The sequence below is a fragment of the Euleptes europaea genome, chromosome 10 (genome assembly GCF_029931775.1).
Source record: "Euleptes europaea isolate rEulEur1 chromosome 10, rEulEur1.hap1, whole genome shotgun sequence".
NCBI classification, from domain to species: Eukaryota; Metazoa; Chordata; class Lepidosauria; order Squamata; family Sphaerodactylidae; genus Euleptes; species Euleptes europaea.
Genome location: NC_079321.1, coordinates 68,886,799 through 68,912,518, shown reverse-complemented (window position 1 = coordinate 68,912,518; position 25,720 = coordinate 68,886,799). Strand labels below are relative to the sequence as shown.

The 25,720-nt window shown below is 40.8% G+C and overlaps 1 protein-coding gene across 1 annotated transcript in view; it reads left to right on the top strand.

The window, feature by feature from the left end:
- Positions 1–24,935, top strand: part of FRK (fyn related Src family tyrosine kinase) — a 51,015-nt gene extending 26,080 nt beyond the window's left edge. Inside the window, exons 2-8 of the mRNA XM_056856087.1 lie at positions 521–642; positions 2,416–2,579; positions 4,214–4,382; positions 11,112–11,270; positions 12,657–12,838; positions 23,783–23,948; positions 24,721–24,935. Coding sequence (XP_056712065.1) covers positions 521–642; positions 2,416–2,579; positions 4,214–4,382; positions 11,112–11,270; positions 12,657–12,838; positions 23,783–23,948; positions 24,721–24,935 — 1,177 coding nt within the window. The remainder of the gene's footprint in view (positions 1–520; positions 643–2,415; positions 2,580–4,213; positions 4,383–11,111; positions 11,271–12,656; positions 12,839–23,782; positions 23,949–24,720) is intronic.
- Positions 24,936–25,720: the final 785 nt, after the last annotated feature.

Genomic DNA, 25,720 nt, shown 5'->3' with positions numbered 1-25,720 from the left:
AACCCCACACATAAGCAATTTATTGTTACTTTAATATTGGGAAGTTTGTAGAGTTGGTTTTTTGGGGGGTCAGGGCTCTGAAAAGCATAGGGTTGCCAGGTCCCTCTTTGCTACCGGTGGGGTTTTTTGGAGGGCGGAACCTGAGGAGGGCAGGGTTTGGACTTTGGGGAGGGACTTCAATGCCATAGAATCCAATGGCATGGGATGGGTTGTAATTTGAATGGAAAGCAATGCATTTCCCAGCCTCCTCACATTTCTGTTATAGTTAATAATAATAGTATATTCTGTAATAAAGATAGATATAACATCCTTGAACTGTAAAACCTTTTCATAGATTTAAGAGTGGTATACCCAGCTGCGGTGAGGAAGACTTGATGCTTGTATCACAACATTTAGTGGCAAGTTTTAACCTTGGCCTCTTATAATTTCATTCTGTTTGTGTCAGACCGTTCCACTGCTTTGTACTGTTTAAATGTATCTTTGATCACTAAGTAAGATGACATGCTGCTTTCCATTTTAGGTGGTTTTTCGGTGCAATGAAACGAGCAGATGCGGAGAAACAACTGCTGTACGCTGGGAGCCAGGCAGGAGAATTTCTAATCAGGGAAAGTGAAAGTCAAAAAGGCGAATTCTCACTTTCAGGTATCACTTCTTTCTTGCCCCCTCCCCATTTTTTAATTTAATTTATTCAGTGTTTGTTAATAAACTTTAAAAAGCCCCTTATAATTGTTCCTTCCCTAGAAGTGCATAAACGCAAGTTGAAAGCAGCAGCTGCTTCTGGCGGTTTCAGTTGTTCTTTGCTTGCTAATATACATACGCACTTGGAAGGCATGCATAAATATCCCCTAGAGATAATGCAGGCAAACTTCCTGTGGCAACATATGAGCATAGGGCTTCTTTATCAGAAGACTTTACTTTCTAGAAACTCCAGTGTTTTGTTTTTAAACCCAATACCTTTTGCATTGTTCCCTGTTCAGAATCCTTTGGTACAGGATGAGCTAACCGCCCGGCCCCCCAAATGAGCTGTATGCAGGGCTGCTGCATCAGTTATTCCTGTTGGAAATAATTGTGCTTTAATTGTCAATTTATTTCGCATTATTTTTTAACAAAGAAAAACGAGTCTTAATGATTTCCAATATTGTATAGACAAGCTGCATAGTCATGTCCTATGAAAATAGTGTGCATATAAATGAATGTAAGTGAATAATTTTATTGAGGCACAACTCGCTATGTATGCAAGTAATACACGAAAGCTTTATTGATATTGAGTATTCAAGGGGATACAGATTACGATGGGTAGCTATGTTAGTCTGTCTGTAGCAGTAGAAAAGAGCAAGAGTCCAGTAGCACCTTAAAGACTAGCAAAATTTCTGGCTTTTGTGAGTCACAGCTCACTTTTTCAGTTACAGCTCTTGCTCTTTTCTACTGCAAGGGGATATAGTGATTGAGGTTACATTTTTAATATTTTTACCAAAAATGTGCCAGCAGGTGAGTTCTTTCAAGGCGCCTAGTTAGCTGTGATAGGTAAAATGGAGCCTCCATATTCAGCGATGCGCATGGGGATGAGCATCATGCCCTGATCTGTGCTAGCCTAAGCCACAGTTGGCACAGAGAGTTGGAGTAGATATATAGTATTATTTGAATCCAGGGCCATGTCCGCACTTACCATTTGCAGCTCCGATTTCTGCGGGCTTTCCTTGCACGTTCCCACTTCATCTCACCCGAAGGATTCCGAGGACGTCTCCAGAACACAATTCCTCCGCGTTAAGCGCATCCGCTTATTCGTCGAATTAAAAAAAATAAAACGTCTTCCACCTCCTCCGGAGCCTTAAAGTGGGAACATGCAATGAGTATTAAATCCACTTCCCGCTGCCAGCCAATCCCCGCACTCCCCCCGCCTCCCTTAGTAACGCTGACCAATCGTTGTCCTTGCTTGGAGCGCCGACTGGGCATGCGTGGGAGCATGCCGGTCTGGGGATTATCAAATGCAGCAGAGAAAGGAGGCGCGGTGGGAACAGGAATTTAAAGGCGTTTTGGATACTTGCGTACTGGACGCGTGTAACTTGCGAGGTAAGTGGTTAGTGCGTTCATGGGCCTGGAAAGCAATTTAATATTCTGTTATATCCCAGGAGTACTGAAGACTTGTATGCACCAAAATATGATGCTGACTTTGCCACACCGTGGCAAATCTGAACAGCAAGGCTGTTCTTATGCTCATGATTATTTAAGCTACTCGGGGCATTGGCTGGACTAGACTTGGGCATGAGGTGCTAGTTTAGGAGTCCAGATTCCAGACATGGCAGGTTGTGAATGAGGTTTGGATAACAGGCCTTTTGCCGTAAGGTCTCCTTTTATGTGTTATTTGTGTCTGTACAATGGGAACCTTACAATACATTCTCTTTCATATACGCCTAGTGTTCGATGGCATGACTGTGAGGCACTACCGGATCAAATGGCTGCATGATGGAGGATTTTTCATCACCAAAAGGAAAAAATTTCAGACTTTGACTTCTTTTGTCAGACACTATAGTAAGAGCAACGATGGACTGTGTATACGGCTCGGGAAGCCATGTGTAAAGGTAGAGCTAACACAAAGACTTTTTCCCTTGAACTATATGGAACCTTTTGGTTATTGAGGTGATAAGTACTTAACCCCCCCATTGGCCATAATTATTATTTTAGGAAACTGTACATTACTGTGCCATTTCATTCTCAGAGATGCTATATCAGTAAAAAATGTCATGTCATTTTGGACAAATAATTGTGTGGCTGCATGAAAAAAAAAAGCACGCCAACTTGTGATTTATGAAGTCACAGTATAAATGTATATTGAGATGAAATCACTAGGCTCATAACTCTAGCTGTCCATAAGAACTGACCAAAAAAAAAGGGGGGGGGAATCAGGTTCTTATAGGCAATATTTCATTTTTTCTAAAAGCCTGCCTAGCTGTAATGTTTTTCTAATCTAGGATATTTTAATCTTTTAGATTCTAAAAGAATTTTTTTTAAAAACCCAATATAATTTAAAAACAAAGGTATCACATAACTTTTCATTCTTGGCTTTTCAATTTCTACTCCCTCTCCAATAAAAATTACTCATTTCAGAAGCAATAGCTTCTAGAAGTGAATGTTTATACATTTACACTTCTGATTCAGTGAAGCATTCCATTTTTATCACACACACACAGTATGTGTGTGTGAAAATTATTAACTCATTTCTTGTAATGCAAATCTGAAGAGAAAAGGGGGGTAATATTTGTATATGAAAAAAGACGTGCTTCCCATAGAATGCACACAAGTTTGTTACCATGTTTTACTGTTTTTAACTACACTTGAGAGAAAAAATCACTTAACCTGAGGAGAACTAGGATTTTATACAAATGGAAGAAATACAAGCGGGGGCCTGCAAAACTCACGACGGGAATCCCTCCTCCTTTGCTGAGCCCTCCAAGGCTACCCCCCGCAGTCCCAAGCAATCCCATCCAATGGTAGGTGCATTATCTGTGCATGCACAAACAACACTTTCTTTAGTTTTAGGAGAATTTAAACCTCCCTTTTAAAAAAAGTTTCATATTTTTCTGGAGACCCAGACACTTACCTGTTGGGATAAGTGTGTCCCCTATCCGCAGATTTAAGTATCTGCAGGCAGGGAACAGTCTTTCTTTCTCTTTTCAGGATAATGTGAGAAGCCCATGCTGGTTCCCATAACAGCCTTAGACCTCAAAAAATGGGATAATGCTTTATGGGGGGAAAGGCATTGTGGGCTCTTCCTGGGTTCTCCTAGGGCTTGTCTCATTAGGAGTGTCACTGCTGTATGCTACATGCCATCAAAAATAAGAACATGATCTGTGTGCATAGTTCACAGAGTAAATTCAACTGATGGTGGTTCTCTTACCTGAGAACAAGGTGAAGCCAAAAGGAGCAGTTAAAAGCTTAGTAGCCTTTGCAGTTAAGTATATTTGATATAAAATTTCTGATGGGTTTCAAAATTCTTAGAGGAACGAAACTCTGAAGAGGTGGCACAGAGATATTCTAAATAATGCCAATTTGTGTACATTAAGCCTCTGTTAAAGGAGCAGGGTATTTTTTGCCAGGTCAGTTGGCAACCCTTTTAAAAGTGTGGGAAATGAGTATCATTACAGGTTGTGTCAGGCATAGTAGTTTTTTAAAAAGATTGCAGAGTTTATATATGGTGTTACTTTATTCCCATCAGACAGAAGTCCCGGCTCCTTATGACTTGTCATACCAAACTGCAGATCAGTGGGAGATAGACCGTAGTTCTCTGCAGCTCTTGAAAAGATTGGGTTCTGGCCAGTTTGGTGAGGTTTGGGAAGGCTTATGGAATAATATCACGCCTGTGGCAATCAAAACATTAAAACCAGGTATGTTGAAAGTCTCTCTGAATGTTTCTGATATGATCAATTGTAAATGGCTGTCTAAAGACATTAATTCATATTGTCGTCCTGAAATAAAAAGCATAATTCCTCTAAAACTCAGGAGTTATAATCAGCTGACATCTTCAACGTTTTCATGTCATTTTTTCCCCTGCTATTTTTTAGAATATTCAGTCTGACCTTACTTTTTCCCTGTAGGAATACATATCAACAGTTCAGTAGACATGTTTTTCAGATTTTGCCTCACGGGGAGTAAAGAAGACATTAGGCCAGGGAATATCCTGGGTTCTGATAGGTCCTTTTATTCCTTCCTCCCCCGTGCTGCATAGCACTGTTTTAAATGCCCACACACTTGCCTTCACCTGTTGCCCTGGAGAATTATAGCTCTCCAAACTGAAGGAAAGGACAAGCACATAAAATGAAGAAAATATAAAAGGAATGTGAATTAGTGTGTTCATGAACCGAATTTCCCCATATACTCCTTACACTGACTATTAACATATACTCCCTTGAATTTTTTCATGAACTTTTTAAAAGTTACAATATTGCTTGTTTTTAGGCTTTTGTTCAGAGTTTTCATTTTGCATAGTGGTTAAGGTGTTAGACTAGGGAAACCCAGGTTCAAATCTCTACTCGCGCCATGGAAGTTTGCTGGGTAACCTTGGGCTAGTCACACACTCTCAGCCTTGACTCTGGCTAGTATTTGGATTGGAGACTGCCAAGGAATATTAGCGTCGTGATGTGGAAGCAGGCAGTAGCTAACCACCATCAGAAAATCTCTTGCTTTGAAAACCCACAGGGTTGCCATACGTTAGCTGCAACTTGATAGAAAGAAAGAAGGAAGGAAGGAAGGAAGGAAGGAAGGAAGGAAGGAAGGAAGGAAGGAAGGAAGGAAGGAAGGAAGGAAAGAAAGAGAAAACAAGGGCTTTAATCTGGAGATCTATTTTAGATGTATGCATGCATCTGTGCCAAGGTATCAAGGACTTTTAGGTTGTTCACTCAGACAACAGCCTTCCCTCTTGCCCCATCCCAGGTTTAAAAGTCTAAATGAAATTGGGACATTAAAAACAAAGCAAAACAAACAAACAAAAAACCCTAGGTTGTGGAGCAATGTTATGTGTGTGTGTCACTGCTTGGGAAAGAAAATAAAAACGTTCCAATGCATTGTACATTTGATTTCATAATGTTCTTGGAACCAAGGATAATGAATTTATCTAGTTGCACAGGATACATGATGGTATATACATGATTTTAGCCCTGCATTTACTGGGTAGCCTTAAGAAATTCACTGCCTTCCATCTCCATAGTGGAGTCTTCTTGAAATATGCCCTCTAGTGTGCAAAAGAGTAGTCTATCATAGGAGATGAAATAAAATATTTATTTAAGGTAGGAAAGGAAACAATTTATCTGTTTAATAAAAGATAGTGTAGGAGCAATGTTTACAGAAATACTGAAAAGTGCAATGTTGCACTATTAAGCAGTTTGCATATTTACTTCAAACCATTTTTCTCCAAGCTAGTGAGAAGCTGGGTTTTTGTTTATCATTCTGCTAGTGCTGGATTAAACGTACAGTTGATTAGTCTGCAGCCTTTATGTTTTAGACCGGCTTCAATTACCGGTAACCTCACAGAGAGAGGCAAAAGATTTTTGATTAACTGGCAGAAATGTTGATAAAAGCAGTGCAGTCCCATCTTTAAGATCTTTTATTAATGGTATAGTGTGAAGGCTATGTTTTGTTTTTTGATGGTGCCAGCTGCATTTGTGAGACTATGTAAGACTCTTTATATGTATTCTGGCACAGATTCTGCTGTTTACCTTTATTATTGCTGAATATCGTCCAAATGTCCTTTAATTGGCAGTATTGGAGAAAGCTGAGGCTGAGTAAAAGGGTGCCTTATGAGGGTAGAATACACCTCACACTGACAATCCATGGAGTATTTAGAAAGAGTGAACAATAAACTAACAGTCTGTTTTAAAACCAGTGTGGTAAAGGCCAAATATTATTATCTGAACATATTTGGAAGATACAAACCTATACATTGCATCACATTATGTGTAACATTTCCCTAAGCCCTGACTTTTAAAATAATAGCAGAAATGGCCTGAGAAATTGCCTGACTAAGTTTGTCCAGGTATTCCCTGGATTGTCTGTAGAGTTATGAATGCCTGTATAGGCAACTCCACAAAACATTTAACAAAATCTCCTTTTTGGCGATGGGATCCCTCAATTACTAATGTAATACTTGGCTAATGGAAATCTAAAGATGAACAGGTTAATTTTTGGTGGCTGTTTGATAGATATTGCCATTCAGTTTGGTCTTATGGTTATTAACGGGAACAAAAATTTTGATACCAAAGGTGATTTCACTTATATCACAGATAGAGGATGCAGTAATATTGATTATATTTTAGTACCCTATAATATTGTAGACCTGATTTCTGCATTTTCTCTTGATTACCTTTATGGCAGCAATATGTTACCTTGCTTTTAGAATTAAGGCTAGGGAATGTCAATCCAGTCTCTCTGGATATCTCTATGAGAAATACTAATCTGAGTTCTAACAACATCTCCCGCAGAACCAGGAAATAGTCCTTAGTTATGGGCCAGAAGATTGACTTTGCTTTGAAGTTCCCAATTCTTAGAGACTTAAGAGAAACTAATATAAAGGGTCCTCCTGAGAAGGTGATTTCAGTCCTATGAACAACTCATTATTTTTTTTGGTTCCTTTTTGCACAATCATGAAATTAAAGAAAAAATCTAAACATGGCCCTCCTTGGTTTAATGTTGTTTGCCACAACTTAAAGCATGCTAAAGCGTCATATTTATCTAAGTTCCAAAGATCAAATGCTCAGGAATTTCTACTGCAGTTCCTAACCTATAAAAAAACAATACAGTCAATATGTTCATAAAAGGGAAAAAAAACCATTCCATTCTAAGTTGGCAAAACTACTGTGTGTTTCACAATATCATTATAATAAAACCTTTTGGCAAGTGATAAACACAAGTAGCAAACCTTCTACTAATGAAAAAACTCCACACATTTCAATGGAACTCTGGGAAAACTATTTCACCACCTTTTAAATGAGAAAGAACCTACTACACTTCCATCTTTTACTTACTGCCTTGAAGATGTGTCTAAATCTATCATGCCTAAATGCTGATTTGCATACAGGCACTCCTTTTGCACTGGAACTGGAACTAAAATTAAGAGAATCTTCAGAAAGATGCGGATAAGTAATAGAAGGCAGGGGTCCTTTACCCTTTCCCCTCCCGACATTTTTACATTTCCGATTGTCCTTCCACTACGTCTTTTCCTTCTGCAGAGTTCCACTCTTGATGGGTCCATCTTGAATTTGCTTTAGTTTACAAAGAGAGGGGAATATTAACAGTATTTGTGAGTAGTCTCTTGTTTAAATCTACTTTTCACATAAAGGCTTAACAATATGTTATAGCTTTTCATGAGGGAAAAGTCAACAGAATGATCACCATGAGTGATCATGCATGACATTGTGTGTCAACAATATTTCACTGGAAAGTTTCAGTCAGGTCAGATTAGTTATTCATTTTTGTGGTTTAAGAGGCAACTTTTCCATAAGTTACCATATGATAAAATGTTCTTGTGAAAGTACCTTATTGTAGGATAATAAATTATGTTTTCAGAACATGTTTTATCATTGTACTTCATAAGGGCACTTATGCAAGGCTGTTCATTATTTTTAAATTGCTTAGGAAAAAAACTCTTAAAGTGACTCTTAAATCTACTCAAAATTTGCTATTCTATCTCAAAGACAGAATAATGTTATTCTACTGTAGCTTGTTATTTCCAGCCTTTAACTCATGTTGCTATTAGAAAACAAGTAGTTTTCTTGGGGCTTTCTGATTTTGAATATATTATGACTGATCTTATTCTATGCCAGAAGTTTTTTCGCTGCACAGAAAATAGTGCTTTACATAATATGCTATTACCAACAGTCATGCTCTATTGGTTCTCGTAGGTTATTTGGGCTGTGTAGCCGTGGTCATGCTCTATGATGAGAAAAGCCCTTCTTGAGTTGACTGATCTTAACCTATCTTAACCTTCCTTGTTTTCTCACTAATACTTACCCTCTCTACTCTGTGCTCAAACATTGCAAAACCTGGTCTTGTTCCTAATTCCAAGCTCAGTCATACATGAATGTAGCAGTTTGCTTGATTTATCATCATTTGACAACCTGAATATATGACCTGATCCCACCCCCAAAAAATTGTATATGAGGTGAAATGAAAAAGTGTTTGATATTTGATGGCTTATTCACACAGGTGAGTCACCATTTGATGTTTCAGTATGTGAGAAAGGCCAATGTCACCTTTGGTATTTGGTGTAGGGCTGTGCATTTGGTAAAACCTGAACCAAAATAATACAGAAAAAAGCCATTTTGGTAAATTTCAGGTTCGGGTTTACCGAGTCCCTAAAGCTGGGGAGGATGGCAAAGCCGAATTTGCCATCACCGAAAAAGCCGGATAAATATCCAGCTTTTTCAGGATTGGCTTTCCATGGCTCCTGGGGGGCATCTTTGCAGGTAGAGTCCCCAAATTTGCAGCGTGGCTACAAGGGACTCTCCTTGCAAGAACCCCCAAGTTTGGTGAAGATTGGGTCAGGGGGTCCGATTCTATGGGGTCTGGAAGGGGTCGCCCCCATCCAATTGCTTTAAATGGCCCCTTGTTTAAAGCGGTGGGTTTCCCTGGCTCCTCCATTGAAAAATACTAGCAGTGTTCACAACAGAGATTCTGACTACAGCACTTCACTATTGTTTAACTTTTCTATGGAGGAGAATCGGATGGGGCGACCCCTTCCAGACCCAATAAAATCGGACCCCCTGCACCCAGTCTTCACCAAACTTGGAGGCTCTTGCAAGGAGAGTCCCTTGCAGCCATGCTGCAAATTTGAGGGCTCTACCTGCAAAACAAACAAACAAACAAACAAACCCCAGGAGCCATGGAAAACCCCATAGGCTTTATTAGACCTGATTTTTTTCCCGGAAACCCGGAAAAAGCTAAATTCCCATATTTACCGGTATGGGAATTCGGCTTATTTTGGGTTTACCAGAAAAAAACGGGGCCAATAAACCCAAAATTTACCGATTTTTTGGGGGGGGCACAGCTCTAATTTGGTGTAATACCTAGATAATTTGATTCAGTGGTGTTGGGAAATACTGATGGTAGACCAAAAGGATGTTAATTATTTCTCCATGTACACCATGACTGCTTTGGTTAATCTAAGTTTCATTCAGTCATACTGATTGTTGAGGAGCGTCTACATTTTTATTTCTTCTGTTTTTGTAAAAAAAACTTTATGATGCCTCTTCAGGGAATGTGCCTGAGGTGGCTTACATAATAAAACATTACAAAATATAAAACATAAAAACTGTTAATTAAAATGCAGCCAAAGCAAAACAAAACAAAATATAAATAACTGAGCAACCAAGTTAAACAGTTTTCATGCTAAAATTGCACTATGAAAATGGTGTTAAAGGATCAAGCCCTTCATTACAAGCCTCAATAAACAGAAATGTTTTGGTCTGGTGCCTAGAAGAGACTATCATAGGTGCCAAGCAAGCTTCAAGAGGAAGGGCATTCCATAGGCAAGTACAACTACTGAAAAAGCCCTATCTCTTGTTACCGCCTGACTCACCACTGAAGGCCAGGTTATGGACAGCAGGGCTTGTAAAGCAGATCTTAGCTGGCAGGCTGGACAGTATGGGAGGTGCAGTTCCTTCAGGTACCTGGCCCCAAACCATTTAGGGCTTCAAACGTAGGATCCAGCCCTTTGAATTGTGCCTGGAAACAAATGTACAGCAAGTGCAGATTTTTCAGCATGGGAGTGGTAGGATCCCTGTGTCCCACCCCCAACAGTAGCCAGGCTGCTAGATTTTAGAAAGAACCATACACTTCACCTAATAGTTTCAAGTGGATTCCAGGTGAGCTATTTACAAAGAAAACCTTGAAAGTACATTTCTGATTTTCTGCAGGGATGAATCACTGCACTGGTGCAAGGTCTCTTTCTGAATAACAGGATGTGGCGGCATCTTCAAAGGGCACAACAGCAACAGTTGTTGTCAACTGAAAACATGTTTTCATAGGTTTTCCTATGAAACTTTCACTTTTTATAAGTTCTTGTGAAGTCTGACCTTTTCTAGGCACTCAACAAATTTACTGCATGACAGGTGTAGCAAAATGTTGAATTTCCCTCTTTGGCTCAAAAAATGAGGATAAAATGCTAAGTAATAAACATGTTGCATCCCAAGGTATAATGAACTGAAACAATGTCACTTTGAAGTGATGAGTAAGTGAATCATTAGGGCCTGAGTTCATAGCTAGAGGCGCTGATAATAGGCAACCGAGATGCTGAAAATTACTGCACTTACTAGTCATTTTGAATATCAAAGAGCCGTTGCACACCTGGTTAAACATAAAATGACCAATAGCCTCTTTGTTGGGCAAAACTCGCAACTCTGGTTATTAGTTATTTTTATTAAACTTGCCAAATGTTGTAATATGAAACCTTTGTTCTCCTTTATTTCCATAATTTTTTTTCTGGAATAACTTAGATATTTGCACTGACGTGCTCTGCGAAGGGAAAGAAAGTGGCCATCGTCATGTATTCAAGACTGCAGGGCAGACAAGAATGGCCTTTAATAACACAGGCTAATTTTCTTTTGTCACTGTTCTCATTTCAGGCTCAATGGATCCAAAAGACTTCCTGAGGGAAGCACACATAATGAAGAACCTGAGACACCCAAAGCTTATACAGCTTTATGCTGTTTGCACTTTAGAGGATCCAATTTATATTATTACAGAATTGATGAGACATGGAAGTCTGCTAGAATACCTCCAAAGTAAGTGGGATGCATTTCATTTAGCAACATGGTGTGCAGCTAGCACTATAGCAAATGCATTAAAAACAAAGATGAACAGATCACTAAACTCTGATATTGGTAAGACTAGAATGATTGGTAGGGTTATAGAGAAGAAAATTGTGCGTGGAATTCACAGAATAGCCAGGCTATTTCCCTACATATAATAAAACACCATCCATGGCTATAATGATATGCTTGCCCTTTCTTTCCAGCTTGGGCAAGTCCCATCATAGATTTGCAAAGTGCTTGATGTTTTAAGAGCAATTTTTATTTATTCATTCATTTCCTTTAAACACATAACACACTTGGAAACCAGTCCATGGACAAAGGTTGTGGCGTGCTTTCTTTTGTCCATATTTTCTGTCACTGTGATATTGTATTTGTTTTAAAAATTTACTTAAGCCACTTTGAGTCCCACCGATTGTGGAACAATGGGATAGAAATATTTAAAGTCACAATTAAATACATAAATTCAGCCACAAAGCTGAATGGATGGCTTTATCAGTCTGGCCTACATAACATGGTCATTGTGAGCCTCAAGAATAGGAAGGGACATCCTATTCTTGTGCTCTTTATAAAAACAGAGAAAGTGAGAGAGAACCTTGTAAATTGAAGACAGTAGATACAGCAACCAAAAAAGCAGTGAATAAATATTCTTAGAAGCAGTTTATAAATGTCGGTGTGTGAAGGTATAGTCTATGGGAAAGGTAATGATTCAGGTTAGTGTAGTTATGAAATAGTGCGGATGTAATATTTGGTCTGGCAAATGAGGCTCTTCCTATGGAAATGTCCACACTTAGCTGAATGAAATGGTATGATACAGCCCCTTTCCTACAGAAGTATGACCCAATATATGTACTCCTAAATAAATCCAACTAATTTCAGTGAGCCTTACTCCCAAATAGTTGTCTATACTGTTGAAGCTTTGAGGTGCTTCCACAAGTGTCTTATCCTAGAAGAGCCCGATCTCAAATATCAGAAACTCAGCAGGGTCTGCCCTGGTTAGTACTTGGATGGGATACCACCAAGGAAGTCAGGGTTACTAAGCAGAGGCAGGCAATGGCAAACCACCTCTGCTCACCTCTTGCCTTGAAAACCCTATTCAGCAATTCAGCATCTCTCTTTTTTTAAACTAAGTTAATTTTGATATGAAATATTGGGATGCTCTTCATTATGCAGAGAAGCTATGAGTCAGTATGTTTACATTTAATATTGACTACTGTTTCCCAATGAAACCATTTTTCACTGTTATCAGTCTTTTGTGACTAATTCTTAACTTGTTCATCTGGCCCTTACCAACCAGCCTTCTCAAATCTGAAAGATTTTTCCTCCTTAAAATGATGAGTTTTTTCCCCTTTTATACAGATGACGGAGGTTCCAGGATCCACCTGCCTCAGCAGGTGGACATGGCAGCTCAAGTTGCCTCAGGAATGGCTTATCTTGAATCTCAGAATTACATCCATCGTGACTTGGCAGCCAGAAATGTCCTTGTGGGTGAACACAACGTTTACAAAGTAGCAGATTTTGGACTTGCTCGGGTTTTTAAGGTAGTTTACTGCAATTAATGCTTAAAATATTTTGATACCGTATATGAGGGATACATTTGGGATCCATACCTCCTGAGCATTTTTGTTGGTAATACTAATCATGGGGCCCTGTAATGTAGCAGAATGGGAATTTTAATTTTTTCTCCAATTTTTAGCCCCAAAGGACCCATTGGCAGAAACATGCAGACAACAGGGAAAATAGCAGGTCTCTGAGGCTACATGAGCTAGGCCAAATGGTGCAGAGATAAATGATTTCATCCTACCCTCCTCTGTACCATACTCCAGATCCTAACTGAACCCATCCACAAGTATTATTTATCAGTGAAAGCTCTTGGAAGCGTCACTCATGGATTCCCCATAGACAACTGGGGAAGGCAATGGCAAACCACCCTGTAAACATAGTCTGCCTAGTAAACGTCATGATGTGGCGTCACCCCATGGATCTGTAATGACCTGGTGCTTACAGAGGGACCTTTACCTTTTAACTGTGTGTGTGTAAAGTGCCGTCAAGTCGCAGCCGACTTATGGCGACCCCTTTTGGGGGTTTTCATGGCAAGAGACTAACAGAGGTGGTTTGCCAGTGCCTTCCTCTGCACAGCAACCCTGGTATTCCCTGGTGGTCTCCTATCCAAATACTAACCAGGTCTGACCCTGCTTAGCTTCTGAGATCTGACGAGATCAGGCTAGCCTGGGCCATCCAGGTCAGGGCACCTTTTAACTAGTCTAGTGCATAAGTAAAATGCAATCAGTTGCCCTTGAGGATAGCCACAAGAGCTAAGAATGGAACCTCCAAATTCAGCAGTGGTTGCCAAATCTTGGCAATAAATAACACTGTCTCTGTTAGCATTATATATTGTGTATGAGCTTTATAGGAGGTTTTTGTGTGTGTGCTATTTCTGGAGACCAATAGTGCAATCCTAAAGTGGGGGGGTTGTTGCAGTGTGGCCGGGGCAGCACAGCCATGGTGTAGCTACACCTCCTGCTGAGTGGTTTGCTGCATCGCGACCAGCAAGCCAATCAGGAAAATTCCCTGAATTCCTGTGAAACTTCTGTATGCAGTACCATGGGCTATGCTACCATTTTTGCTTCTGTAAGTTCATGCTGGCAAAAGGGGTCGTTCCCAAGGTGAAAGGGCTCAGGGAGTTGAGGGAATACTCTCTTTGGCGCCAGCATGAGCCCCTATGCTGGAGGTGTGCTGACACCACAGCTGCAACGGCACCCATGCATGGTGCTGCTGCACCTCTCCCCGGTGTCGGCATAAGTGCCAATTTGGATGTGTGTGTGTAAAGTGCCGTCAAGTCGCAGCCAACTTATGGCGACCCCTTTTTGGGGTTTTCATGGCAAGAGACTACCAGAGGTGGTTTGCCAGTGCCTTCCTCTACACAGCAACCCTGGTTTTCCTTGGTGGTTTCCCATCCAAATACTAACATGGGCCGACCTTGCTTAGCTTCTGAGATCTGACGAGATCAGGCTAGCCTGGGCCATCCAATTTGGATGCTGCCTCCTAAACCCATTTGCCTCCCCCCATTAGGATCTCACTGTTAGCTTCAACAAGGGACAATAGAGTAATCAGAAGAAATATTTATTGTGTGGGCCATTTAATAGTCACTTAAGCTGGTATAGATCAGTATTAGTCTGTCCGTAGCAGTAGAAAAGAGCAAGAGTCCAGCAGCATCATAAAGACTAACAGAATTTATGGCAGGGTATGAGCTTTCTTAAGCTGGTATAATCACACTGAAAGTAAAAGAACAAAATCCACATAAGAAGTCTGTGAGTCACTGCAGTGAATATCTCAAAATGTGTATGTTCCTCTTGTTTAGAGGTGTGTAACAAAAGTTCATTTTGTTCAAGACATGCTGGTTTGAATATTTACACTTCAGCATCAGGAAAGAAGTAGAACTAACCTTCACTTTCCTCTAACTAATTACCATAGAGCACAAAAAAGCGAGAGTTCGCTGTGAACTGCCATAAACCTTTCTGTTCTAGCATCATTTTACAGGAACTATCTCTGGGTACGGGAAGCATAGACATATATACCAAAAGCATTACAAACATAAAGATTGCTCTGTGTAGTTGATGATGGTAATCAACAATCTTTTGCCTAGAAATTGATAGGTAGATAGAAATTGGTATCCAGTTGATCTTTCAAGATCTTCCTTTTGATACCATTGGTTATATGGTGCTCATAATATGATAGCAATGACGGTGTATTTTTATGACATAATAATAACAATCATAATGTCATTCAGCCTCTGGGATCAAATACAGCCCCACAGCTTTGAAATGCTCAGGCATTCTTCATGGCACATAAACCTTCCTTTTATAATAAAAGCCAGGATAATTTCTCACTTGCAAAAAAAAAACCTGTGATCTTTAGGCTTTGATCCATAGCCTTCAACATTGTACTAGTGAAAATAGGAGAAGGAGTACAGGCATACTTGTGGGACCAACAGTAGAAACCAGGATCCCAGGGGAAGAGACTAGGCAAGACAATAGCAAGAGGGACCTGGCAGGTCAATGGTTTAACCAGCACCAATTTGTAATACAAATTAGTCCTGCAGAAAGCCTGATTGAAAACTGTGCATGCAGAACAGATAATTCAAGAAAGCTAAGCCACAGCCCAGAAATCAAGCTATGCATATATAAACCCTACTGTTAATGTTAATTAAACACATAGGAGATATTCTAGAATATATTTATTCCATTATAAGGACAGGGGACATTTACAGTGCAATCCTATGCAGAATTACTCCATGGATGCCTTGAAAAGGCTTGATAGGCAAAAATATCAGGTTTGACGCTCATGAAGAGAGTCTCAGATTTGTTTGCCTCCCGTCATCCAAGCTGAACAGCTGTCCAACAGCTTTGCAGCTGCACAGTAGCTGTGGTGGCAGAGTTTTGTTTTCTTGCCTTGCAGGTGCTTGAACATTTGCACAGTAGGTGAAACTGATTCTTCCACAATCATGGATGCTTAGCTTATTACATGCCATTGTAGGGGAACTGCACCTCCCTTAAGGCTGTGCAAAGAGGCACATGCTTGAAACAACCTTGATGACACAGACTTAAATGAACACCAAATGCTAAGACTGCTTTCAAAAGCAGAGTGTTTATAATCATTGGCTGACAGATAGATTTGTTCACTCTTTATTTATGCAGCTGGCCGTCAAGCAATGTGGAGTGATGGACTGGTCTGTTGTACGGGGGCAGTGCTCTCATTGGGCTGTGTGTGACTGTGGATGCTTGGGACACTGCTGATTGTGCCGTAGTGTACAGTTTGAATAAACAAGCAGTTACCTGATAAACAGGCTTGCAAAGTTGCCTAACACTGAACAAGAAATTGTCTAGCTGTTGTTTGATTAAAAAAAAAGAGGGGGGTGTTGTTTGAGCATCTCTCATTTTATCTAAGTTAGACTAGAGTAACTCTGCATAGGATTGGGCTGCTCGTGCTTGTCATCAGGGTTGGACTTGGGAAGTCAGAATAGCCCAGGATCAAGCAAAGCTGAATGGCCCCTGCAGACCTGGCCAGTCCTGTTGCCTCCTCTTACACCACCACCAACTAGAAGCATTGTGGGAAGAGGAAACTGGTGAGCTAACACGGATCATTGTTGCAGCTGCAGGGTCTCAGCCAAATGGCCCCTTCTGCACTGTCAGAACTGCTGGGGCTTGGCTCTGTTTGATTCTGGTGGCCAACTGCTCTCTAGGCACTAGTCCACTGGGAACTTTCCCAGTAAGTGAATTGGCCAGTCTGCCTGTTTGTCATTGAATCCATGGCAAAGCTGTCTTAAGTGGGAACAGTAGTGGCTGAGCAAGAGATACCACCTGATCTGAGGCTGCTCCATTGGCAATAGCTAATTCCCCCTGCTTCTGCCTCCTCTCCACACCACTGCCTTTCACCTCACTGCCTCTGTCTGATATACTTCACTTATTCTGCAGACATCTTTAAACACAAGCTGTTACCGCACTATGTATTCCCACCGATGTATTAAGAGTTTGAAACTGATATAAAAAATACTGTTCGCACTTTGTTTGGCCCCTTTAGCTGTGAAGACGTCTTCCAACCATTTTTTAGCCGTGGCATCCAAAAACCCTTTTAAAGCGTTGTTTTTTATAACATTTCCAAACTCTTGATACATCGCTGGGAATACCTAGTGCGGTAACAGCCACAGTGTAGCAGTCAACCCACATCCAGTAGGGCTTCCCAGATGCTCAGAGACTGTCCCAGGTATTTGAGATGTCTCATTGGACATGTGTAGCTTGCTGTACTGTGTTTAAAGATGCCTAAGGGAGGGAGGACAAAAGGAACACTACGTGCTCTGGCAGCAAAGGATGTATGTGAAGGAAGTGGAGTCCCCCCCCCACCAAATCTCCCATCCGAGACCATTGCCTTGCCTCATTATAGAGCTGGCCCTGTTAACTTATCACCGGCTCATTATCGATCCTTCTATCTTATAGCCTAAGAAATGGAGGACTTTCTAAGAATTTCTGGAGAATTCTTAATCACAACCATTCTTCCTTCATGTACTTCCTTCTCATAGATCAAAAACATATAAACAGTAGACACAAAATGGACAAAATGACACACAAAAGAGGAAGACAGCAGATATACTGAGGCAAGAGACACTATGATAGGCACTAGAAACAGTGGAGAATAGAAAAGGTATGGAATGGGCAAAAGAGAAGTGCAAAAGACATGGCAGAGAAAACAGGTCCTAGGACGTAGAATGAAGGTAAGATGCCAGGAGTGGGAGCAGAGAATGGGCAGAAGAAAGGCAGCAGATATAGAATTGGCATTAAAAATGAAATATATTTATTTAGTGAATCAGAACTTTTGTGAGATGGTTACTTGGGACTACTACACTGGGACTGCAGGAGCATAAGCAGATCTATAAACAGGTGTTCCTCTTTTTGTAACTTTGAGACTAGAATGCAATAATACACTGTATGAAACGTTATTATTGGATAGTCCCATTAATTTGAATAAAGTATGATAAGAGGACTGTATATTCTGTAAAGAATCATTGGGCTTTTTATAAATGAATTAACATACCCTATATTGAAAACACAGTATTTAGAAAATCAATTCAGCTCTTTAAAAATGGGCCTGCAAGTCAATAAAGTAAAATAAAACATGTTATTATAAGTACTAATATTGTACCAGCATCCCCAGAATTCATTTAAGAATTGAGAAGCATCTGAGAGCATTCCCAAGTTACATGCAATAAAAATCTTAGAAAGGAGTACAGGGGAAGGAAGAGACTGACCTCAGAAAACCTCAATTACAAGTAAATAATTTCCCATTTATTCTCCAATGGCTGTCAGCTTTCTTTGCCTAAATTAATTGGTGCCACTTTGAACCAATATATCAATTTAAATCTCGGAGTCTGTATTTTTAGTCCTGGAACTGTTTAAGAGATGATTATCAAAGTCAATGGCCCTTTGGTGCCAGCAATTAATCACCAAACAAAGGTTCCTTGAATGCATTAGCTCTTGCTGTTGCCTTGTCTTCTTATGAAGGCCAGACACGCGTCCTCTGACTGTCGTGCCAGCGGGAGGCTTGTGCTGCTGTCATTGCCAAATTCTGGATTTGCAGGAGTAAACCCCAATTAATCAAGGGCATTTCAATATTTCATGTGCAGTTGGCAAAACAAGAGCTGTGAATGAATGAACAAAGATTCCGTCTCCCAGGCTTAGGTTGGCAAAGGACATCTCTAAATCCAGCTGAATCCAAGCACTTTGTCTACAGTGAAGCAGCAATTTTAAAATAATAATATAATGTAATGTAATTATGGGAGGGAAGGCAGCATGGTATAGCCTTATCTCGTCAGATCTCAGAAGCTAAGCAGGGTTGATATTTGGAAGGGAGACCACCAAGGAAGACGTTGCCGAGGAAGGCAATGGCGAACCACCTCTTCTTCTCATTTGCCTTGAAAGACCCTTGGTGGGGTTGGCATATGTTGGCTGCAGCTTGAGGGCACTTTACACACACACACACACACACACACACACACACACACACACACACACACACACACACACACAATAATATAATAATAAAAGGGAGGAGAGGAGAAAAACATATAAGCCATTGTGTCCCTGTGGCAGAGAAAGGTGGTGTACAAATGAAGTAAATAAATAATACAAGTGGGAACCTGCAAGGACTTGTGGGAGGCATCTCATTCCCCCCCCCACTATTTCCTCGTTCCCTTTCCTGAAAGCACCAATAGCCTCTCCCCTTTTCTTGCTTCCTTCTAGGGTTGCCAATTTCCAGGGTGGGGCCTGAAGATCTCCTGGAATCACAAGAGATTCCCCAACTATGCAGATCAATTCACCCTTAGGCTTGCCCACTCCAGGTCAGGAAATTCCTGGAGATTTGGGAGTGGAGCCTTGGGATGGTGAGGTTTGGGGAAGAAGTAACCTGAGCATGGTATAATGCCATAAGGTCTACTCTTCAAAGCAGCCATTTTCTCCAGGTGAACTGATCTCTGTCATCTGGTAAGCAGCTGTGATTCCAGATGATCCCCAGCTAGGGTTGCCAGCTCCGGGTTGGTAAATACTTGGATATTTTGAGGGTGGAGACTAAAGCGGGCAGGGCTTGGAGAGGGGTGGGACTTCAATGCCATAGAGTCCAATTGCCAAACCGGCCATTTTCTCTGTGGCCTGGAGATCAGTTGTAATAGTGGGAGATCTTGAGCCCCCACCTGGAGGTTGGCAACTCTAATTCCCATGGAGGAAATGGCTGCTTTGGAGGGTGGAGTCTATGGTATTATACCACACTGCAGTCCCTCCCTCAAACTCCACATCTCCCAGGCTCTACCCACCCCCCAATCTCCATAAATTTCCTAACCTGCAGTTAGCAACCCTATCGCTTTCCCACTGAACTGCCAACCTACCTTTATCTGCCCAGTCCCCCGTCCCCCCCAGCAGCCTCTACCTCAGAAAACTGTGACCCAGTTGTGTGGTGCCGGCCACTGGGCTACTCTCAAAGAATTGTGGGGTGGCACCTCACTTTCCCCTGTACCAACCTCCCCACACCATTTTCTCTTTCCATTATCTTGGGAACTTTCATATCATCTCCCTGCCTCATTCCCTGTCAGCCATTCACCAATGTACCTTTTATCTGCCTCCCATCTTCAGCTTTATTTATTTACTTCATTTTTACCCCACCTTTGTCCACAGTGGGGACCAAAGCATCTTACATTATTCTCCTCTCCTTTTTATCTGTACAACAACCCTGTGAGTTAGGTTAGGCTGAAAGTATGTGACTGGGCCAAAATCACCCAGTGAGCTTCCACAGGAAGATGGGGATTCAAACCTGGGACTCCCAGACCCTACTCTGAAGCTCTAACTGCTACACCACACTAGCTTTCATAGGGGGGCTGCTGTTGAACAGTGGCAAGCACCCAGATCTAATTGAGTAATGGAAGTTGGGTGGTATCAAGTCACAAAGAGGTTGCTGCCAGGCCTAGGGTTGCCAGTCTCCAGGTGGGACCTGAAGATCTCCCAGGATTACAACTGAACTCCAGATGACAGAGATCTGCACCCTTGGAGAAAATGTCTGCTTTGGAGGGTGGACTTTATGGCATTATATTCAGTTGAGGCCTCTCCCCTTCATAAATACTGCTTCTTAGGCTCCACCACAAAATCTTCAGGAATTTCCCAACCTGGAACTTGTCAGGCCTGTTCCCAATGACTCCTTCCTCAAAGGCCAAAAATAGGCCTTGAAAGGGCCCTGCCCCCTCCCCCTGCATTTTACTGACCGAACCAAACCTGGAATCTGTGGTTGCCTAGCAACAGCCACTGAGGGAATCCGTTGTTTAAAGCTACAAGTGCTCCTTTTACCATTTTGGGGTTTCCCCCCCCCAGTATTTTTTTTTTGTAAGATTTCATATTTTCCTGCAAAACTTGAGGCCCTTTTCAGGTTTGTAGAAAGATCTGTCTTGCCTGCTCACAGCTCCAGTGCCTGGATTTAAGTATCCAAAGATTTGGCTGACTGTGCTATTAGTGTATAGAGTTTGGTTTATAATTTATACTATCTACACAATGCTAGAGCATATAACAGCCTTCTAAAAATAGGAATAATGCTACATAGGTTTCGCCTCTTTATTTGGGATTGCCGTATCCAAACGCCAGCCCAGTCTATCTTGACTTCTTGACAGTTCCCAAATACCAACGATGGCTCGCCTTAATTCAGTCCCAACAGCAAAACGTTTCGGCCACTTTGGGAAGATTCCATTTGCAGATAGACTTTGTAGCTGTGACACGGGGAGCCTTGACACCTTGCTCCATTGTCGATTGGATTGTCCAAAATTTCATAGATATAGAACTATGTTTGTCTCTCCCTTTCTAAAGGATCTGGTTAGCATTCCAGCCCATTGTACACTACAGACCCTTTTGGCTGGAAGTGATCACAATATCACCCTGGCAGTTGCTAAGTTTTTTCCCCATGTAATCAAATCTAACAGATAGATCTGAGCAACCTGATGCCTTAGTTGTCATAGGCATGTTTGTTGTTGTTGTTATTATTGTTACTCTTTTTGTTGTTCTGTTGTTGGAACTGTTTATGCTCAAGACTGTTGTCATAAGAGCAGAGAATAAAAGTAGAAGTAGCTACATAGGTATATTGACACACACAAGCTAAAAACATATGCAAATGAACAAAGATCAAACACATTTCTCTGGACTTGATATAAACTTGTAACATGGGCCCATAGACAAACCTGATCACAATCCATACATACAATCTCCTGAGTCATGTGATAAAATTTTCTAATTTATTTCTGAAATGTCATCATTTGACCATATCATTGCGGTGAGTTTCCAGCCTGGGACTCATGCTGGGGTCATACATATGTACCCCAAATATTTTTTACCAATCTACAGAAACCTTTACCATCCAGGTAGAAGACACTCTCACATCTGCAGCCCAATTTTCTGTTTCTCTGAGGAGTACACTGTGGAAGCTCCATTCCTCCTCATGCTGGCAACACCAGAGCAGTGGCCATCCTCCTTTCTGATCATTTACTCCTGATTGACTCAGTGCCACTGCGTCCTCCTCAGTTGTTAGCAGCTGTAGTGGCTTCTCTTGTTCTTTCTCAAGCGCACAGGGATTACAGTTCCAAAGAACTCTGGGTACCCTGCATTGGAAAGGAGAGAAATAGTGGAGGGGAGGTCATAATATTGAAAGGCAGTGCTAAAAAAAATGCTGCCGACATGGGAAACGTTAGAGTATATTTGAGGCAAACTATCAGATTTTATTATATAAAAATAATGATCCAAAGATAATTAATCCAAGGTCCTAGTAAACTGTAGCAGGAAGGGAATTTTAGACCTGGGAAGCAACCATGGTCTTCCTTCCTTTGGGGCTTGAGCTACTATCCGCATCCCTGCATGTTCATGAATCATTCACTGCCACCTTATCCACAGGTACACAGCATTTGCTCTCCAGTTATCATTAATGAGAAATATTGGTATGAATGAGAGGGGATGCATCATTAAGTTATGGGACTGATGGTACAACTGAGAGGCTGTTTTCAGTAGATCTGAGGCCGAGTTTTATGAGGAACTGCACAATCTTCACTAATCTATCAGATGATGTTACCCTAGAGAGGAAATAACTTTTTTTAGCAATCAGATCACTACTTTCAAGTGTTATTTTTTATCATTAACACTCTCTTATATCTAATAAGGTGGGTTGCCAATTATCAAAACAGAAAAACTAGGCTACCCATAAGCAATATATATCCTGCTGGATGGTTTCACAGTCTATATATAGGATTGCCATCTGCCTGCTTGTTCAGGGAAAGCTCCTGCCCCCCACTTTATCCCTTGTTCAGTCAGTGCAACAATTGGAGATAAATGAGGGAGCATCACGGATGCTGTGACATTAATTTTAGGTAATTGACCATGCTACTCTAGAAATTTTCCCTAATCTCCTGGAGTGGTGCAGGGGCTGTGATGTCACTTCTGGGTAATCACACAGAAGTAATGTCAAAGAGCCTATGACACTCCCCTTCCCCAGTCTCCATCCCCAAAATCTCCTAGGGGTGCTGGCGCAGGCTGGCAACCCTAAATACAGAGAAGGTATACAGACTTCTGTATGAATGTATATATATATATATATATATATATATATATATATATATATATATATATATATATATATATATATATATATATATATATATAAAAGTAGTATATACCTTAACTGAAAAGAGACTATGAACCCTCAGATGGGTCTGACAAGAACTTTGTCTGCTCCAGGGAACACAGAATGTGAAAAGCAATTGAGAGTTGTAAAAAAGTTTTAAAAAACCAACAACAAAGCTCTAGTCTCTGGTATCCTGGTAGGGGAAATTAATCCTCTCTGATGTTTACTCTAGTGGCAAGCTTGATGGCTGAGTAATCATTAGGCTAGTGAACTATGCCCCCCCCCCCCAAGATAGATGTTTTTGTATATTAAGTTAATTTTCTAGGCAGGCAGAAAAATACTTTATTAATAGTCTGCTGAAAACTGAGCACATTTACTGCCCTCAGAATGTTAAAAGTAGTTGCCAGTGATGGGGGAGATGACAGAGGTTGTTTGAAGCTCTAAGCATTTACAGTACCGGTATCTTAAAGATAAGATCTAGGTTGGGCAATTTTCCCAAATGTTGATTCCTTCAAGACCCCCCCCCCAATTTTATCACATATATTTGGGATAGCTTTCAGTGCCTGAGGCATTACTGTGGGGCATGTCGTAAGTCTCTTCCCCATATTCCTGAGTTATTTTTAATACCTCTCTGTTTCCTCATATCTTTCCTCTTTTTACTTCTTTCATAATGCGGGATGTGAATGTGGCCTATCAAATGGAAAGGTGCCTAACAATCTAATCCTTCAAATCTAGCAGTTATAATTTGACATTGGAGGGCTGTTGTTTTTTTGTTTTTGTTTTTTTGTATGCAATAGCTAGAAAATGAAAATGTATATGAAGCCAAACATGAAACAAAACTACCTGTGAAATGGACAGCTCCTGAAGCAATTCGCTCCAGTAAATTCAGCATTAAATCTGACGTGTGGTCATTTGGAATACTTCTCTTTGAAATAATCACATACGGAAAGATGCCTTATTCAGGTGAGTGATGTGCTCTAAAAGAATATTTTTGACATATTTCCTTCCTGGGTATTCTTCTTCTTTGTTCAATAGATTCTTAGGTCTGGCAAGATCTGAAATGCTGTGTATGTAATAAAATATCATGGGTAACACATATTTTGTGGTTTCAAACATAATTCATAGCTATTGGATAGCAGAAGCTAACTGGGTACTCAGAACCAGTGGATACCATTCTTCCATGGCTTGCTTAGCTGGAAATGTTCAGTTTTTCAGTTTTTTTAGCTAGCTGGGCATCTTCCTAGCAAGGTAGGAAGAGAATAAAAGAAGCACGATACTTTATCAGTCCTTCATGGCCTGATATGGCCCACATAGCTAAAGGACCACTTCTCTTGATATGCCGCTCTGTGACAACAGCACTCATCTGAGCAGTCTGCAAAAGCTATCTTGTATCTGTAATCAAGTTTTTCCATTTCTTATGTCATGTTTGATACTGTTTTATTGCATTGGTTTCTAACTTTGTAATCCAATCTTATCACACTGTTTATTATATGTTTTATGCAGTTCCTACTACATTGTTTTACGTTTTGTGATCCACTGTGAGTTTCAGCAAGAAAGGCAGACTATAAATAAATAATGTAAACAAAATAAAGTATATGAACTTTATTTTAGAAATGGAAAGCTCTCAAGAGGATATATTGCAAATCAATGATATTGGTGGGATCATGACCCAGCTCCAACTTAAATGACCACTCTACATGTGTTACAATATCAGTCTTTTGAAACTCCATTCCAGGTTTGATGGGCTATCAAGTAATCCAGAAACTGGATCAAGGGTACAGAATCCCTCAGCCAGAGAACTGTCCTCAAGAACTGTATAACATCATGCTGCAATGCTGGAACGCCGAACCCCAGGAGCGGCCAACTTTTGAAACATTGCACTGGAGACTGGAAGATTATTATGATATGGATTCTATGGCCTATTTAGATTCAAACAGTTTTGTCAAATGAGTTGCAAAATATTCCTACTGATCATTTGAGGAGAGTGTTTTCCTAATAACTGTGCTCCTTTAGAAAATGTTTCCCTTTATCATTTGATTTCCTTCTGCAGAACATGTATTTCCAGCATCCTCTGCCAGCAAACTCACTCTGGGTGAGTATGAACCTCCAGCATCTTTACAGTCTGATTCATGCAGCAGATGAAGCAGACTCTTACCTTTGAAAGCTCATGACATATGAAATTTGGTAGGGTGCTACAAGATGACTTCCAAAGACTCTGATCTATCACCAGCTCCAGTGCCACTATTTAATATCCTATGCCCACACTGCAGTGGAGATAAAAGTTAATAAAAGACATCATGAAAAGGTACAGAGAGTGTAGCAATTGCACTGGAGTACATAACACCCCCATAGCAACCCATAGATGATGACACCATATGGCAGACAGCGATGAAAGTACCAACAATTTGCTAGGCAAGGAGCATGCAGAAGCTAGAACAATAACAAGAGGACCCACAAGTGCACAATCATAGCAGGTATTCTAGTCATCTCCCCAACAGTAGTTGCTGTGTGGCAAACAGTCCACGGATTTGAATCCTGCTCAAGAAGGCAAAGCACTGTGCTGCAGCACAGAAAAAATGCACAGCTATAGCACCCTAGTTCCTTGGTTTGAGGCTTGTATGAGGAGCCAGAAAACTCTGGAAGGGATCTCAGCCACAGCCTTAAATACAAATAGGCCAGCCATGCTTATTGCTGTTCTGTATGCCAGTCATTTTGGATGGCACGTCCATATGCAC